Source organism: Engraulis encrasicolus, chromosome 16, assembly GCF_034702125.1.
Source record: "Engraulis encrasicolus isolate BLACKSEA-1 chromosome 16, IST_EnEncr_1.0, whole genome shotgun sequence".
Lineage (NCBI taxonomy): Eukaryota > Metazoa > Chordata > Actinopteri > Clupeiformes > Engraulidae > Engraulis > Engraulis encrasicolus.
The window spans coordinates 6246768-6264308 of record NC_085872.1 but is presented as its reverse complement, the minus strand read 5'-3'; the positions used below and the strand labels follow the sequence as shown (position 1 = coordinate 6264308).

At 41.8% G+C, this 17541-nt stretch overlaps 1 protein-coding gene across 4 annotated transcripts in view; it reads right to left on the bottom strand.

The window, feature by feature from the left end:
* LOC134465033 (protein strawberry notch homolog 2-like) overlaps positions 1 to 16645 on the bottom strand; it is a 35051-nt gene extending 18406 nt beyond the window's left edge. For 2 of the 4 annotated variants that reach the window (XM_063218426.1, XM_063218430.1), the window contains exons 1-7: positions 16489 to 16645; positions 15251 to 15455; positions 13582 to 13649; positions 11737 to 11824; positions 4383 to 4523; positions 4175 to 4240; positions 457 to 550 (exon numbers count right to left, since the gene is read on the bottom strand). In XM_063218426.1, the coding sequence (XP_063074496.1) occupies positions 457 to 550; positions 4175 to 4240; positions 4383 to 4523; positions 11737 to 11824; positions 13582 to 13649; positions 15251 to 15367 (574 nt within the window). In that variant the 5' untranslated portion in view covers positions 15368 to 15455; positions 16489 to 16645. The remainder of the gene's footprint in view (positions 1 to 456; positions 551 to 4174; positions 4241 to 4382; positions 4524 to 11736; positions 11825 to 13581; positions 13650 to 15250; positions 15456 to 16488) is intronic. The other 2 variants (XM_063218427.1, XM_063218429.1) reach the window with 2 other exon arrangements.
* Between the last annotated feature and the right edge of the window lie 896 nt (positions 16646 to 17541).

Here is a 17541-nt window from a genome sequence, read left to right as displayed (position 1 = left end):
ATACTCCTGTGACACACCTACATTCTTGTTCAAGTCTTATTATCCCACATATTAATGCTGTATGTGGGCCATTTGTAATAAACATTTGAAATGATCTCGCAGGCCAAATAAAACGACAGATTTGGCCCCCGAGCCTGCGTTTGACATCCCTGATCCAGGGTATTGTTTCAACCTGGTGTGTAAAATAATGCCTTTGATGTTGTATTGTTGAAATTACATTTCATCAGCCAGAATGTATTTTTTAGCCAAGAACATATCCCCCTGGTATGCTCCCAGCCATATGCCTCAAATTGTGCAGCAGTGACTGGCAACTTAATTCATACAGTTCTACGGGATAGTGTCATCTTAACTACACTAAAAAGGACCCAGAGAGGATACATGAATTGTAAATTAAAAGCGATTTTTTTTTTCAAACAGAACTGGGAAAAAAAATGGTACTAAAAGACTAAAGCTTACATTTTGATGGTTTGTACTCTGCGTATGTGTCCACATGTCCCAACTCCTCTGTTTCTTCTTCATCAGCCTCCTCCTCTTCCTCAGGTGGAGCCGTCTAAGAGGTGAGGTGGTGGGGGTGCAAAGGAGAGGGACAGATATAGTTGCAAGGGGGGCGAGAGAGAGAGAGAGAGAGAGAGAGAGAGAGAGAGAGAGAGAGAGAGAGAGAGAGAGAGAGAGAAAATATTCATGTATAAGTGAGATAAACCAATTAAACGTAATATCACTTATCAATCAAACCCCCAGGTAAGTAAGTGAGTGAGTGAGTGCATGTGCATTGCAAGTCCTACTAAATTATGGCCTAAAACAGGAAAGAGAAATGTAGCACAACCTTATTATATCACTTCATACTTTCATTTGGAGTTCCTTTTAAGACACCCAAGGAGACTTCCCGAAACATAAGATCAATATGGTAGTAAAATGAAAAGACAAGCAAAGACACCGCAGCATGACATGGAGAATCAACAAGAAAGCAAAAGACAAGACCTAAATGGAATATCAAAAAATCACATCTTTCAGCACTGTGATGGGAAAACAAGGTTGAAAAGGTGAGTTTTGACCAAGGTTTTGAATATGGAAGTGGGAATGGGTGGGTGTTCAAGCCACACTAAAAGCCCCGACACCCTTAGAACAAAGATTTGTGGATAGACAAGGAGTGTTAAGTGTAAGAGTGTCAAGAGTGTAAAGAAGATCGGTGATAGGTTGTTCTGGGCCTTGAAAATGAGCAGAAGGATCGACTTATCCAATGGATCTGAGATTGAAGATGAAGCCAGTGTAACTGAGGGAGGGTGGGTGTGGTGTTATGTAAAGGAAGTTTAAAAATATACATATATCTGCTAATATCACTGTTGCAGGTGGACAGTTCTGAGAGGGGAACTGAAGTCACTCAGCAGCATAAGAATGAAAGTGTAGGCCATGCTGACATAGGATGGAGCCCATGGGAAGAATGGAGGCAATGACAAGCAGGAGGCCTAGGGCAGAATCTTGTGGAAGACCATGTGGGATGGATGCACTAGGGGAGCAGAAATCACAAGTGGAGCCAAGCGACAAATGCAGACGGGTAGTAATTACACACAGGCGGAAACTTAACATTTTGTGCATTCAGTTGCCGACATATTTATTATTAAGCACACCATGTTATGAGTGTCTGACACATAGTGGTGGGAATGAACACCACACGGCATAATGCATACCGCTGGGGAAATCGGCAGTTGACCACTACTAAGTGGTGTAGGCTATAGGTTAACCCTAGACCATAGTAGAGTTTTACAATGCATCAGGTTCTTAAAAATTACACGAAAACAATTTCGTAATATTTTAAAAAATGAAAAATAAAATCAATGAGTGTCAATTGCAAGTCACTTTCATACAAGAGTTGAGAAAGTACTGTTTTAAATTATATAATTGACAATTAAGGCAAGACATTGCAGGTGGCTAGTGATGTATGAGAAAAGAATGTATTACAAGTTTCTGAATTTTGCATATTTAATTATGCAAACTAGGTTTGATCTGATTAAATACGCACAACGTTGTACATATTTCCAGGGCATAAATCTGAAACAAAATTCTTTTTTCATTTTGTTTATATACAGAAGGATTTTAACACATTTGCTTCCATGACCGGGGGAATCAAAATACTATCCATGGCCTTTAAAACCCTCTTTTCACCATGATTTTTCAGGTAAAATTACCCATAGATCTAACCAACAATCATTCCTCCAAATTCCTACAGAGAAAAATATCAAGGTTTGAACGAGAAGTTGTGTTGTGTAGCTCTAGGCTTGTGAATGGCTCCAGCAGCACGTCAAATGGGATGCGTCAGAGCCGTCTGCTTGCTTGCGCTTCGGATGCGAGATCCCCCCATTCCCCAGCTGAGCTGACATTATATTTAAATTAATTCCCGTAAATTTACTTGCACTGTTCAATTGTTCGCAGTGCGCTTACACGGTTTGGGGAAATTAAATTATCGCTTTGTAATCGTTGTTTTCCCACTACCGGTTTGTTATGTAGGCTATGGATGATGGTGATGTGACTGAGAGAGAGGTGCGCGTGTCTGTGTGTAGAATCGTGAGAGCATTGAAGAGTTGGTGCCGAAAGCTGTTTTGCCGTGGAGTGACGGACAGTCTCCGTGCGCACAGCCAATGTGTCTGTCTCACCTTATTGCATTTAACAGAGTTGGTGGGGGTGTTTATAGTTGTTCATGCACGGTCATGCAAATGAGAATTCAAGCTACCGGTCACTTTGTCTGGAAGATTTTTTTCCTAGCGGAAACCCTGCCCCCGGGATCAGTAAAGTTACTCTACTCTACTACTACAGAGCTACTTTATTGACAGTAATACTACACAACATGACAAGCTCTGTATTTCTCACCAGTTTGGTGAGGATCTAAAGAGCACACTGTAATTCGGCATTTGAGCATTTGAAAGTTATTAAATTAAGCAATTCTTTTTCATACCAAGTCAAATTAATCCGAGCCATGATGAGCTGCTTGTCTCCTCTCAATTTCCGTAACTTCCAAAACATGGCGGACTACACTGGCGACACAATTGCTCAATGTAAATAATATGGTTAATATAATGCTTCAAGAACAGTGCTGTTTTTGATGGCAGTGATTACCAATTAATTAAGCAATACTTTCGAATGAAATACAAATTATTAATGGACAACTTAAACTATGACACAATATGGATTTAAGTGATCAGAATTCCCATAGACTTGATGGAATTTTGATCCAACCAATACTATTCTTCTATCCCTCCATCAATCCATCCATCCATCCATCCATCCATCGAGCTTTCACAACAAAACAGTCAAAGTTAAGCACCTCTGATCGTGGTACCAAATGACATTGAACCAGAAGGTTTTTTTTAATTGTCACTCAGTATGAAATAGCAAGCCAAAAGTGGGTAACTGCAGTGAACACACTTGGACCAAATATTAAAGGGACAGTTTGGTCAATTTCAACATGCAGTTGTATTGCTCACGCTACCCTTGACTTGTCAGTAACCGGTGATGCCACATTTTTCGGCTCAGCCCTTTCCGAGATATGAGCAATTCTAATGGGGGCAGCGTTTGTTTACATTTTTAAAAAATGAAACATAGGCCAACTCCAAATATTTTCCCAAAAGGTACTGCTGTTTGCTAGTTGTCTGCTGATGTTTTATAACATTTTGGAGGTTTTTGGGAATAAATAAAAATGTTTTTTTGAAATGTAAACAAAGAGCTGCCCCATTACAATGACCAGAATCTCGGAAACGGCTGAAGAAGAAGAAAAAAAAATCTCAGGCACTGACAAGTCCAGGGTAGTGTGAGCATTACAACTGCATGTTGAAATTGACCAAACTGTCCCTTTAACTATGCTATCCATAGGCTAATATAGTTCGTATAGTTAACAGGACAGGAACAGCGGAAACAAAGTCAGGCTTTCTGCTCTTTCGGCACAAGGTAAGACACCCCAGCACAGCATAACATTTTGGCTTTTGAAGTGCCGATAAAAATGTAAGTGCAACAATCCTATGACTGCTATACCAACGTTATCTTTCAGAGCTTTGATTCACCTACTACCGCCAGTGTGTAATTATTTCCCATCCGCATACCAACTAGCAAAACCCGGCCCATTCAACCTTTTGACATAACCTGTTGGGTACACGTGGGTTCCTGACCCAGTGCAGTGGTCTGCTACCTGGTATGTGCGCAGCAGAGGAGTGTTGATGATGGCTGGCAGGGCAGCATGAGTCCTGCTCAGATTCTGCCAATGGTGGAATTAAAAATGTCAACAGATGAACAATGTCAAGACACTGACAAACATGCAGATGGAAACGACGATGGTGGAGTGTAATGATTCGTTCAGTGGAAATAAGAGGGTGTATGTGTGTGTGTCGTTGGTTTACCTCTCTCTGGTTGAGGCCAGGTCCACTGATGGCCCAGGGCCCCATGGCAGTGGAAGTGTGCGGCATAGTGTCTCCATAGTCTGAGGCCGAGTCTCGGGGTGAGGAGAACAAGGAGTTGTTTGATAGTTCATCAATGAAGTCCTGAAAATCGGAAATGGAGAGATTAATATCATCAAAAATGCATGGACATGGCACAAAGATGCATGTTCATAGGTGATCATGTTTATTGTTAACCTAAGGCGGATTCTAGGGCTGTAACGATACACTCAACTCACGATTCGGTTTGTATCACGATTCATGACCTACGGTTCGATACACCCCTCTATTTTACATTTGCCAACATTATAATCTTTATGAATAAAAACTATGAAGGCTCAAAGGTAGAATAGGTTACAAGAGGCTACAAATAATTGTTTAAAAGTTTCTATATAATAATGATGATACTTGGAAGCACTACCACTTCATATCATGTGGTTGTTTTCTGGGCAGAGATGGGTATCAAAACGTTAAAAGGGTGTATCACGATACTGCCTCTTTGTATCACGATACAGTATCGTGACTCTGTGTATCACGATTTCTCGGTTCGATACAATATCGTTACAGCCCTAGCGGATTCATACTTAGCGTAACTGGCGCTAACCTCATTCATACCTCCCTCGCGACGATGGCGTGCGCTCAAAATGACGTCACACGCCCCTCCGCAAGCTGCCGCGGCGTGAGGTCGTGCACCCCACATTTTTTGTAACTTGGCGTGCGCCACCAGCGACCATGCAGGTAGGCAGACAAAGCAGGAGTTGCGAAGAGAGGCTACAGCTACTATAGGCTACTACAGAATGGACCCTGCATCATTTTGAGGATAATAAAATGTCCTAAAGAGTTATTTTATCTTCTCCCTTAAATGTTGTTCAGTGAAACAATTGTGCGCTGCTTCAGAATGTCACGATTTTGAAAGGGGACGATTTCGTTTTAATCACAATTTGGTGCAATGTTAGCTCTGACACGCATCCTGCTCGTGAAGACACACCTGCTCTGTCCCACTACGACATCGGCAATCAATGCCCTTCGAAATCCAAGTTTTTCACGCGGACTGAACACAAACTCTTTGCACACACGCAGAAGGTGAGTAATTAGAAGTAATAGCCCAACATTGACAACAAATCCCAATGATATGATGCTTAGATGTTGCCCATATGATATGTATCTATGCTAGCTTCTGGCTTTTCACATACAGGAAGACACAGAAAGTTCAACATGGGGGCAAATAATCAAATAAACAATTCTTATCTGGTTGGCGATCAAACTTCCAAATCGGAGCGCATTACTCCAATCACAGTTCGGGTGCCATTTGGATCCAAGGATCTGGTAAAGGTCTAGGTAGCAAGTCCAGAAAGTTCAAGATACTCCAGGCACGATATACAATGGTCTCTGTGTTTACCTATTGCCTGAAGTCAGACACTACATCAGCTACAGCGTGGGCACCGACCGTACTAGGGAAACAGCAACATAGCACAATTCACGAATACGGCAGCATCCCAGATAGCTACCATAGCCCTTCCTGTAGCTACCATACCACAAGGTGAAGGGGTACAGAGAGAGTAAAAGAGCATCATTGCAGGATCATTTAGCGTCGAAATCAAACGCAGAGCCATAGCATCAATGCAGGCAACGCGATCATTAGGAGCCTTTACAGATTATAGATAGTCTACGGTAGGCGACATGGGTTGGCATCCAGACATCTTGGTAAGATAAATTAAAATGTCCAAATCATAACACAAACTTTTGACTGCAAATTTTGTCATTTATGTCCATCACAGAGCTCCCAAAATCACATATATTGTCCATTGAAGGGTGTAGATTCGAAATATGACATTTCAACGCAAAAAACGTATTTACGTTGTTGGTATACAACGCATGGGCATGAAAAACGTATTATTACGTTGTTGGTACTCAATGTGTTAATAATTAGTGAAATAATATCAATATTAATTTAATCTGTCCTTCAACGTACATAAGAAAGAGAAAGGCAAAAACTATAATAGACAGTAATGCTCTATCAGGATGCAATAAAATCCATCCATCTAATGCCCCCCGCCACCACAGGACTAAAATAGTACATGCGAACAGAAAGAGCAGCAAAGGGTTAGGGACAAACATACTAAGCTTACACATGCAAAAGGTACACAACAACCCTGCACAAATCCAGGTTTTGAAAATAATCCATCAAACATTCACACTACTATGCAGACTTCTAAATGCTAATCGGCAAGCCCTCTCTCGACATCTGGTAGAAGCCTCCTACAGGTACAATTCAAAACACCGGACAAAAGTCATGTTCCAGCCAGCCCATGTGCATCATATGGCCTGTGGACAGGAACTAGCCGAATACTATTTTAATCCAGCCCACCACACCTTAAAGGAACAGACCACCCTTTTTTGATTTTCACATATTTGCAGTATTTCAGAGCGTTATTCATGAATGTGCCTATCATTTTCTTCTCAGTGTTTTCAGTACTTAGATTTATAGGATCAGAATTATTAGCATAGCTTAGCATAATCACTGGAAGTAACTGGTATATTAACATCAAGACAAGTGATCATTGGACAGAATTAAATAGCTGTTTTGTACTCTGGTGAATTTTACATTCATTTTAAAGTGGTTTATAAATACATTTGATGATGTTTTATTTTGTACCATAGACTTGCATTACTATGCCTAATTTGGCTATACTGTTAAACGGGGCAATGCAAACACATAGACAAAAAAGATATGCACATTCATGAATAATTATTGGAGATACTGCAAATATGTGAAAATCAAAAAAGGGTGGTCTGTTCCTTTAAAGGGGAAAGAAACTGTGCTACATTTTGGCTCCCTGCAAATGAGTCTGCCCTGCTTGAACAAAAGTTATATAGCTATATGCCTTTTTCCTTTCTTTTCTATACTAGTAGGAAAATACCTAAGAGACGAGTGAAAAAAAGAGTGTGATAGGGAACGCCTAGTGAAATAGGTGCCGCTATCATACACAACAGAGGGGAAAAAATACACAAAGCACATCTGCACATAATACTTATAAAACTACACTAATATGCATACAAGAGAATGGCAATATTAGCTGTGTAACCTCGACACCAGACTCACATGCTATTCATCTCATGATTACATTTAAGCAGCCCACTGCATGGCAATCAGTAAGTGTGACAGTCACAGCCAGTATGGTGCACTGGGTGGAAAAACACATTGCCCACCCCACTCGACGCCCTTGCTCTCCTGAGCTGGCTGTGGTAGACAAGAACAGATTGACATCTAAGCCACGTCTTCAAATTCAGGGTACAAAGCTCCAAGACGACATTCCTTCATCATTCCACGTCTTCTATACTTTCTGTAAGACATGCCACTTTCCACAGTGCCACAGATTACATCTGAGAATCTCTGAAAGGTTTAGCTTAATCCACATTGTGCATGAAAGGCACAATATAAAGCAGAATGACGCAAAACAGAATGGCGTCCCTTTTGTCCAGTCCTGAACAATACAACATGACCAAGCAAAGGGGCAGTATATGGGGAATGAGGGTTTGAGCCCTGAAAATAATTTCACACGTTGACGCAGTATGAATAATTTCTATGCCATTACTTAGACCACCCAATTGTCTAAACAACTAATGGAGAAACACAATCCGTGGCCCAGTCTGTGCAGCAGCCTGCATGACCAAACAGAGCATTAAGATGAGGCTGCCTCGGAGAGATAAGAGTCTGACGTCTCTACAGCCCTGACAAACAGCTCAAACCTGGCCCTCAGAAAAAAGCTCAAACATTGTGATGCCCTCTAGAGAACGTGATGCATTCTGAGACAGTGGGTATTTCTCAAAGTGAAGTGTCCTAGCCTTGCTAGGACAAGTAACGCCCATTTGAGGCCGATGTATTCAATTATAAATTACATTTAGAACTAGTGACTGGATACTCTTTGGTGAAATACGTGAAAAATGGGCGCTACTCACCCTAGCAAGGCTAGGACACCTCACATTGAGAAATACCCAGAGTGGCAGAAACCTGTATTCCCTGAGAACTGCTCCACTTCAGTGCCACATTTGACTTGTAATCTCTCTCTTGCAGCACTGTAACCAATAGACCAGGTATGTTTAATGCTTCCTCTGTGGGACACACAATGTTTTCTCCTTCTTCTAAGCACCACATTTTAAATTTCATTTCTCACTACCAGTCACACTGCACATCAGCCTAACCGAACACAGACAGGCCATACCGCTACCGCTCTACTTGCCTGACCGTATAGAGCATATTCTGAATAATTCACAACTGAAACCTTAAGAGGTTCCTTGCTTACCTTATTACCAGACACTTAACCATGAAAATGAATGCTTGTTGGCTGGAAAAGAGGAGGCGACACCAAATCTCCCACCAATTGGGCTATGAAAAAAACATCCATTCAGCCACTCTAGTGCAGTACACTAATAAGTGCTACCTCCAGTCATGTCCAAAATACTACACTGAGCAGTAAAGTGTAGTGTTTTGTGCAGTATGCCGTTTTTGTATGTAAAACACTGTAGACACTGCAGCAATAATAGTATGGGGAGTGAAATACAGTATGATAAATAAAAGTATAAACACCTCATACAGAGGACCTAGTCAAAATGGTAATTTAAGCGATAGTTGTCAAGGCGGCCCAATAGAAAGACTGCCATTTTGATGCTGCAATACAGTTCAGAGTTTTTTTTCTTTACACAGGGGCTGTTTCTTCATTTTCATTCACTAATCTATAGCCTATTGCCATTTCAATGTGCAACAAAAAACGAAAGAAGAAAGAACAAAGAAATCACACTGTCCCTAATAGCTTAATGAAGTTGACCCATGTTATCCTATGCTTATCATATGTACTCAAATTCAGGCCCTGGTAAATACTACCTCCAAGCTCCAACCTCTGTAACGGCTTTCAGGCCGACCAGAACAGACCCGGTGTCGGTGCTCGCACCAGTTACGTTCGGCACTGAAGTGCTTGTCTGTGAACCGCCCGTGTTCATACCGGGCTCTGAACTTTTTTCGCACGTGACTGTGTTACCCGTATGAACATGCTGACGGCCACGCTGTCGTCACGGTTCACAGAGAAAAACCTAGTATTTTGCGGTTCGCATTGCGAACCAACTTTCCGGTTCGCCAGCGCAAATATCTGTGGCGTGAACACGACGGCCGGTTCGCGATTAGGTGCGGGAACGGGCTCCAGCACGGTTCTCAGTTGGCCTGAACATGCTATGTGAGGCCTGAATCTGTAGCCTGGTGAACCAGCGCCACCCGCTGGACGGCAAAATGTTTTGTCTACGGGTGGGTCTGGCCTCGCATAATGATTCAATGAAGCCAGAATGCCATGAATCTGGCAAACCAATTACAACGCAAAGATGTGTTTTAAAACATAGGGCAGGGTTTTGAGGGAAGGTTGTTCTCATCAAAAATCTTGGGATATATTATGCATCGAGGCCAGACTAAATTAGACATCCACATTTAGTCTGGTTTATCAGGCTACTGAATCTGTTTCTTGACTGAACAACCCAGAGACGCTGAGAAGAACACCCTGTACTTTTTGAATTAACAAATGCAACCACTTCTCTAGTGATCACATGTTAAAAAAGACTGTTGGAATCTCAAGGAAGAGTGTGGGGTGAGTGAGGACACATTAAGCAGCACAGACAGTCCCTGACAGTGCGTTTGTGACAGAAAGATCCAGTATTTCCTGAGAGGGGTTCAGCGTCAGCACTCTCCCTCTCTGGACAGGGACACGGGGAGGCTGGCCACAGGGAACCCTCCTACTTCCTCTTCACACAGCAAGAACACTGACAGACAATAATTCACAGTTTTGAAGGCTTGTTCAAAAGACACCCTAATAAACATGACGAAAAAAAACTATAATAAAGGCCAAAAAAAGCATATTGTATCCGTTTCAAGAAGCACTGTGCTACAGAACGACAGAATTCACATTTGAAAAACTAGTCCAGTAAAAGACTTAACAGGCCATAAAATCATAGTCCTGGGCATTCATTTGAAACCACTAATTGGGCCAACATACAGGTTTGAGAAATATGACACTAAGGAGACTCATCATTTATGGAACAAATTGACCTGAATCTGAACTGTCAGATTATCCAAAGAGCACCACACCATTACAAACCTCAAAAAGGCCTTGGTGGCCCATGGCTCCCGGCAACATGGTAGCTATTCTCTGAGGTCAAAGACAAACGCGTAGGCTACAACTAATAAAAGCAGCGAGTGTGTTGGAAAACAGTATGTCGCATACTGGGCCAACATACAGGTTTGAGAAATATGACACTAAGGAGACTCATCATTTATGGAACAAATTGACCTGAATCTGAACTGTCAGATTATCCAAAGAGCACCACACCATTACAAACCTCAAAAAGGCCTTGGTGGCCCATGGCTCCCGGCAACATGGTAGCTATTCTCTGAGGTCAAAGACAAACGCGTAGGCTACAACTAATAAAAGCAGCGAGTGTGTTGGAAAACAGTATGTCGCAACAAAACAATTTCATACACCAAATCCACCAATGCATGCACAGTAACAGACGCCCCTCCTCACATCATACAGTAACTCATCATTTGACAATACTTTGACCAGCGTAGTGCACAGCATTACAGTATGATACCTGTGCCCTGATATCTGCACAGATGAAGAAATCAAAACGTGCCTTTGTGAGGGCAACAACCAACAAAACCATTCACTAACTGTTCAAGTGCACAGTGCTATTATATTGTCTGCCTTTTTCTTTGAGGTAGCTTACTTTTCCTTCAAAGTGCAACCTTGTTTATTATTGTGTGAGCAGGAAAGTGCATAGAGAAAAAATATGGACTTTGTGCAAGGAATGAAGAAAAGAGTGTCTGAAAAAAAAATCACACCCAGATAAGTGATCATGAAAGTCTCATGTCAAGTCAGATGTTCTTCCTAATGTAATTCTACTGGACAGCTGGGCAATCAAGACAGTCCTAGTTCAGCGGTTGACTCATTAATTCACTCTGTAGAGTCATTAACCTAATTAAATTCACAAACTGTATTTTGTTGTAAATGTATCCTATTGTATGAATATGTATTTGACAACCTCCCTGTATGTACATATTTCTGTTCTTAAATGTTTGTTTTCACAACTTCCCCTTCCCCTGGAAAACCAATGAAACATAAATTAAAAAAACCTGCATTTAATCCAGATTAAAATGTAGCTGTGATCCATTTCATTTGTCACGCAACTATAAATTGGACAGTAGTGATACAAAACACAGCATCCCACAACAACTCCCTTTTCAGGAGGACACCTTCCTCTATTTCCAAACCAGTCCTACCTGAGGAAATTCATTCCTGCTCAGGTCATCGAAGTCCTCAAATACATCCATGGGCGCCATAGTTGTAGAGGTTGAGGTGTACTGCCTGCTGAACATAAAATCAAAAACAAGTTCAGTTAATGAGGGGTTAGAAGGCGAGAACTCTCAAAAGTGTTCTGAAAGGGCACAGTGCATGTTGTTTTAACTGAATACGAGAGACTACTAAGCTTATAGGTACATTGTACAAGGCTAATAATTGCTGATGCATTGAGGGATAAGAGGAGGCACCACTGAGTTGTGTTCTTTGTTTATGCATGGATTTATAATGTTACCAAATAGCCAGCTGCGTGCATAGACAGGAATCCCAAAATGCTTGTGTTTAACATTGGAAGTCCCATTGGAGCATGGTTAGAACCTGTTTTCTAGTCAGCTCAGTGGATGTTGTAGCGGTTTCCGTGATTTCTGTACTCCTACCAACTACTTCCTGGGAGAACATATCTTATTGTGTGTATATCAGAATAATTTTATATGCTTTGTAAATTAAGTTGTATTGTTTCATGACAGTCAAGCTTGAGTGACAGCAGCTTCCAAACAATCACAGGCTTCCTCCGATCACAAAACCCTGCCTTGTCAGCAGTGGCTACCACTTTGCTACACAATAGCATTATTTAGGGAGCATACCAAATAATTCCTTTCATCTGCACTTGTTGTTCTGTATCTGCATCCAAGCAACATGACACTATGTTTTCCTTAACAGTGTCATCAAGAGTACAAAATCCAAGAAAGTGGATAAAACTGCCAGCCGACAAGACAACGGGTTCATACACTGTGCAGGGCTCCAATGGAACTTCCAATGATAAACACCTAGCCACATAGCATTTTGAAATCCCTGTGAGCACATGCATTTAAGTGTTTGTAAGCATTTGAAATCAATGTATATGCAGAGTGATTTCCCCCAAACTTCAGGATGAACCACTCGCACTTGTTTCATGAACATCCATGAGGCTGGCTTCCAGACGGCCCTAGTAACAGCCTCTGACCCCTTTAAGCCAAATCACACCAAATACTCACAGCCTACCACCGCATATATGCAGGTCACTGGACACCATCATGTGACAAAGTGAACAAGTAATGATACAAAGTCAATTTCAGCCAAATCTTTGATGGCAACATGCAGGGGAGGTTTTCTGTAAGAAAGACAGTTCTGCAGTAACGCTGAGAACTACTGCTGGGAGGGATGCGAGAATCTGGACAGTGTCGCACATAGGGTTGTCACGATAACAAATTTTGCAGGACATTAAATTGCCCATGAAATTATTGCGATAAACAATAATAATGCCGTTCTCGTAGTAATTTTCAAATAACATAATGACAATGGGATAATGTAAAAAAAAACTAGACTAAAAGATAGATGGATAGATAGATGGATAGACAGATAGACAGATAGACAGATAGATAGATAGATAGATAGATAGATGGATAGATGGATAGATAGTGAAAATAAAAGCACACAAACGTTTAGGCGTCATTGTGCTGAGTGAAATGCACCTATCTGTATTCAGTCTCTTGGGTGGAGAAAGAGAGTGGCAAGGAAAACAAAGAAGCATGCAAAAATGAGGCCAAAAAATGCATCATGCTTGTATAAACTTACTGTACGACATGACAGCCCTAGTCACACATCTTATGATTGGCACCAGCAGAAAAGCTTCCAGCTCATGGAAATCATGTCATTACAGTATTGGTCCCAGACACTGATACAGTGTCACGTTTACAGGTAAGTTAATAATGAGTATGATAAAACACCCCTCCACTTTAAATCAAAACAAAATCATGCGCATGTTCAATTTATCACAGGCAACTACTCACCTCTCAGATTGCATAGAGAACTGCTGACCATATGGAGTCTGCCATGAGTTTGAGGAAAAGATCTGGCTCTGAAAGAGTAGAAAACACAAACAAAAAACAGAACAATTACACAAAATATCAATAAAATGATGTGCACTTCACCAAAATAGGGGCGTAACGCATTAGTTACATGACAATGCTAGGCTTATGGCCCCGTCACTTGCTTGCCCTTAAGAGTGTTATACCAATTTACACTTTGGTGACGTTGCTTCTGTAACCTACACCATCTCTTGGACGACACACCTACTCGGCGGTACTGGTCAAAGGTGTGCATGCTGCAAGGGATGAGGCCAGTCAACTGGCGCTGTGTGAGTGTCTTCGGTCAGCAGCAAGGAGACTAGAGATAGGAGGGATTACATACATCATCGTAGTACATCAACGGCGTGTAGTACGGCATGGTCGAGAGGGGAGTCCCTTTCTACGGTCAGTACACATGGGTTCTAAGTTTTTGTTTTCTCCTAGCTGCTTGACACCAGCTGCACACAACTCAACCTCTGATTGTTGGAAACCGCTGTCGGTCAAAAAATTAGCTCACGTGGTTGGCTGCCAGTGTCTTGCCCCTCCTTACAACATCGTGTTTATAAACACGGTGAACCCATGTATAGGAACCATGGTAAAGTGCAATGCCACTACCGCCAGGGTTGGAATGTGGAACAGGCCATAGGACAGTGTGAATGTTTGTCAGCTGTGCTTAATTATCCCCCGCAATTAATGAACGGTCAGCATTTTGAACGGTCCCTGATCAATGAGAATAGAATTTTACTGGTAATTGAAATTCAGCATTTTGTGGACAGTCATAAAACATTTCAAGGCAAGCACAACAAGAACAGGCTGGCAGATGGTCTCCATCGCCAGATTCAAGTACCACGGAATGAAAATCTCCTTGTGCACAAATATGAGGCATATACATGCATTTAGAATGCTATATTAAAAAGCAACACAAAATAAAAAACCCTGTTTATCAATTCCAACAGTGTTTGAATGGTCTATGATTACCTACTTACAGAATTCCAATGTTGTCATGCTACAAAGATAAGGCCGCGATCACACCGAATGCGGGTTTTTCAACAGGAGGCGGATATGTTCTATTTTTTTGTCAATGAAAATGAGCAGATTCCGTGTCTAATATCAGCGCAAGGCGGATTGCGGATTCTGCCTCTCTGCGCCGGGCGGATCGAGTTGAAAAAAGTTCAACTCATGACGGAAGATCTTCTGTGCACAATATTTGCACGTCAAGTACATTTCGTCATTACCAAAAAGCATACAGTTACCCAGGTGATTCTTTACAGTGGGTGGAGTGGATCCACAGGGCATATAGACAAAAAAAGGGATGGATAATGGTATAGCGAAACCACAAGCAAGCTAATTACAGTTGGATGTAGCAATTTCCATTACACAGCAGAGTAAGTAAGAAGAAAGTTATCTAATACATGGTTAACACATAGGGCCTAGGTTCTCTAGAGCCACAGGCACCCCAATAATGTGTGGTATCATCAGTATCACTACAGAACTGCATCCTTGTACTGAAATGGTGCCCCTGAAGTAGGCCTGCACCACATATGTGTGAACTACAGTTCTGGGGTGCATGTAAAAAAAATGATGGCACTTCTTCTTGTGGTGGAGTGCATACCTCCACAGAGGAATCCAGAGGAGAACTAGGTGGACCATATTCAGGGCTGTCCAAAGAGCCATCTAGGGGCAGGTAGTCCTCTGCATCCATGGTAACAGATGTAGTAAGAATGGGCATCAGGCTCTGGGCTGGTACATGGTTTTGGTGACAGAGCCAACCGTTGTCTCAAACTGCACTCCTCCTGGCATCATTGTCCATCCATCTCCTGCAAAAGTGACAAAGAATATTGATCATGACTTTTGAGGTTGTCTGAGAGTACTATACAAATTATAGTTTGCCTGGGGTCTGCACACACACCAGAAGTTGAACAGACAAAGAGGCATATTACGAAATAGACCCAGATTACAACTTAAGTATTTTAATGAGGTCGACTGGGAAAATATTGCTTTTAGTGGATTACAGTTTGCCAACGGCCGAAAAGATCCCTGATATGGTGCGGAGACTGTGTTCCATTTGGACATCTTTATATGGTCTATTTAAATCGTCCTTGCGTCCAAAGCTTAAATGCGTTGTAAGAGTGTCTATCGTTATTATGGCTAATGTGTGCTACCCTGGCAAAGGATAATGCCGTTTCCTTGGCGTTTCCTTTTCCAGTTGCAGTGTTATAATTGACGATGTTTGAACTTTGACTGTGTTGCTAATGTTGCCACCAAGTTTGGCGGACCGAAATAAACATTTCTTGTTTTTACTTTTTGAGAAACCGGATCTCTGACCATCAACATCGCTATGTGTAGCTAAACTAACGTAGCTTGACTAGCATCATAGGGCTAGCACTAGTTAATAAGCTTCAGCTTGCTGCTAGTATATCAGGTACCGATAGCTCTCTAGCTTATGGTTAAACCGGCTACAAGGTACCCAGCTTCTGCTAGATATCACTTTCGCAGAATAATAATTAACCGTGGAAGTTGAAAACATTCATCAAGACAGCTGTTATGTAAATAGTAATATTGTGGCAACCCATTTTATGTACTATCACCGTGAAACAGGGACTTAGTCAAGACCGTATTGATGTAGCTAGTTCGACCAAACCCTTTTGTCTGGCCAGATATCTTGCTCGCTACTTAGCTACCGTTAGCACTCCAGCTATCAACAAGAAGTGGGGTATTATTTCTATGGGGTTAGTTCTAAGCTAACACTGGATAGCTAGCTAGTGTTGGGCTAGGTATGATAGCTAACTTTCTGTTCACTCGAGGTTACACTGTTGCTTAAAATGCATTTGCAATAACCAGTCCACTTACCGACTTTATATTTGTGTTGTTAACGTGTACTTAGACCACGGAGAAGAAGCGTGTCTTTGACGAATTCCAACGAGCATAAACAGAAACCTTAATCCATGGCTTTCCGTAGCCACCAGCGTCTACTTCAGGAAGATAATCAAGCAGGAAGCGACCGTGATGTCATTGGAGGCGCTCGTGCGGTGAAACTGGTGGTCTCGAGTCTAACCTGAGTAATTTTGCGAACTAGTAGCCTACTACATAGGCATACATTCGCCGTGAGCTAACGTTTCAAAGTTTTCCGTATCATATTCATTAGAAGAGAAGCTATTTTCGAAATTGCACCAATCCATTTCAAAGAACTGCCAGCGTAGTTTCGTTATAAGTGGGGCCACTTTAGTAGCCTATAATTTATTTTACTCGGGCCAATGACCAGGCTACAATCTCGCATTAAGAAAAGTCAAGGTGGACGCGTTCGAGGACATTTTTGTACACAGGGCCAGAGTCTGGGTTACTTTCTCTCATCAAGTTAGCCTACCAACCAAAAAGGTTCCTGAAGCTTGAACGATTAATCAGTGTGACGCGTAAGTCTATGGCCGCAGCTTTATGAAAAATCAGCCTGCATGCATTCTCTGCATTTGTTGCCCATCATCAATATCCGCTGATGGGTAGGCCTACACAACATAACTTGCAATATCCCGCAGCAGACAGCGACTGACAGGATTAGACGTTGTTGCAAGAGCCTTTTTTCACACAGCCTGCAATATCGCATAATGTTCAATCAGCACCATTGGTCATTGTCTAATTGGTTTGGTTGAGCAACATGGGCGTGTTCTAACCTCGCTGACTTGGACGTCATCAATCTCCTCTCATTGTGGATACAGGCTACAGTCAGAATTATTTTATAGCCTAGTACTTTGTCCAAGTTTGCTGCAAATTGTTTGATTCGCATTTTAAAATAATTTGTGTCCACTTCATTTTTATTGTGTGAATCTGAGATGGCCTGAGTTCAGTAGGCTAATGCAGTAGATTTTATTTAGCCTAGGCAATGAGGAGGCTATGTGAAACTTGAGGCGC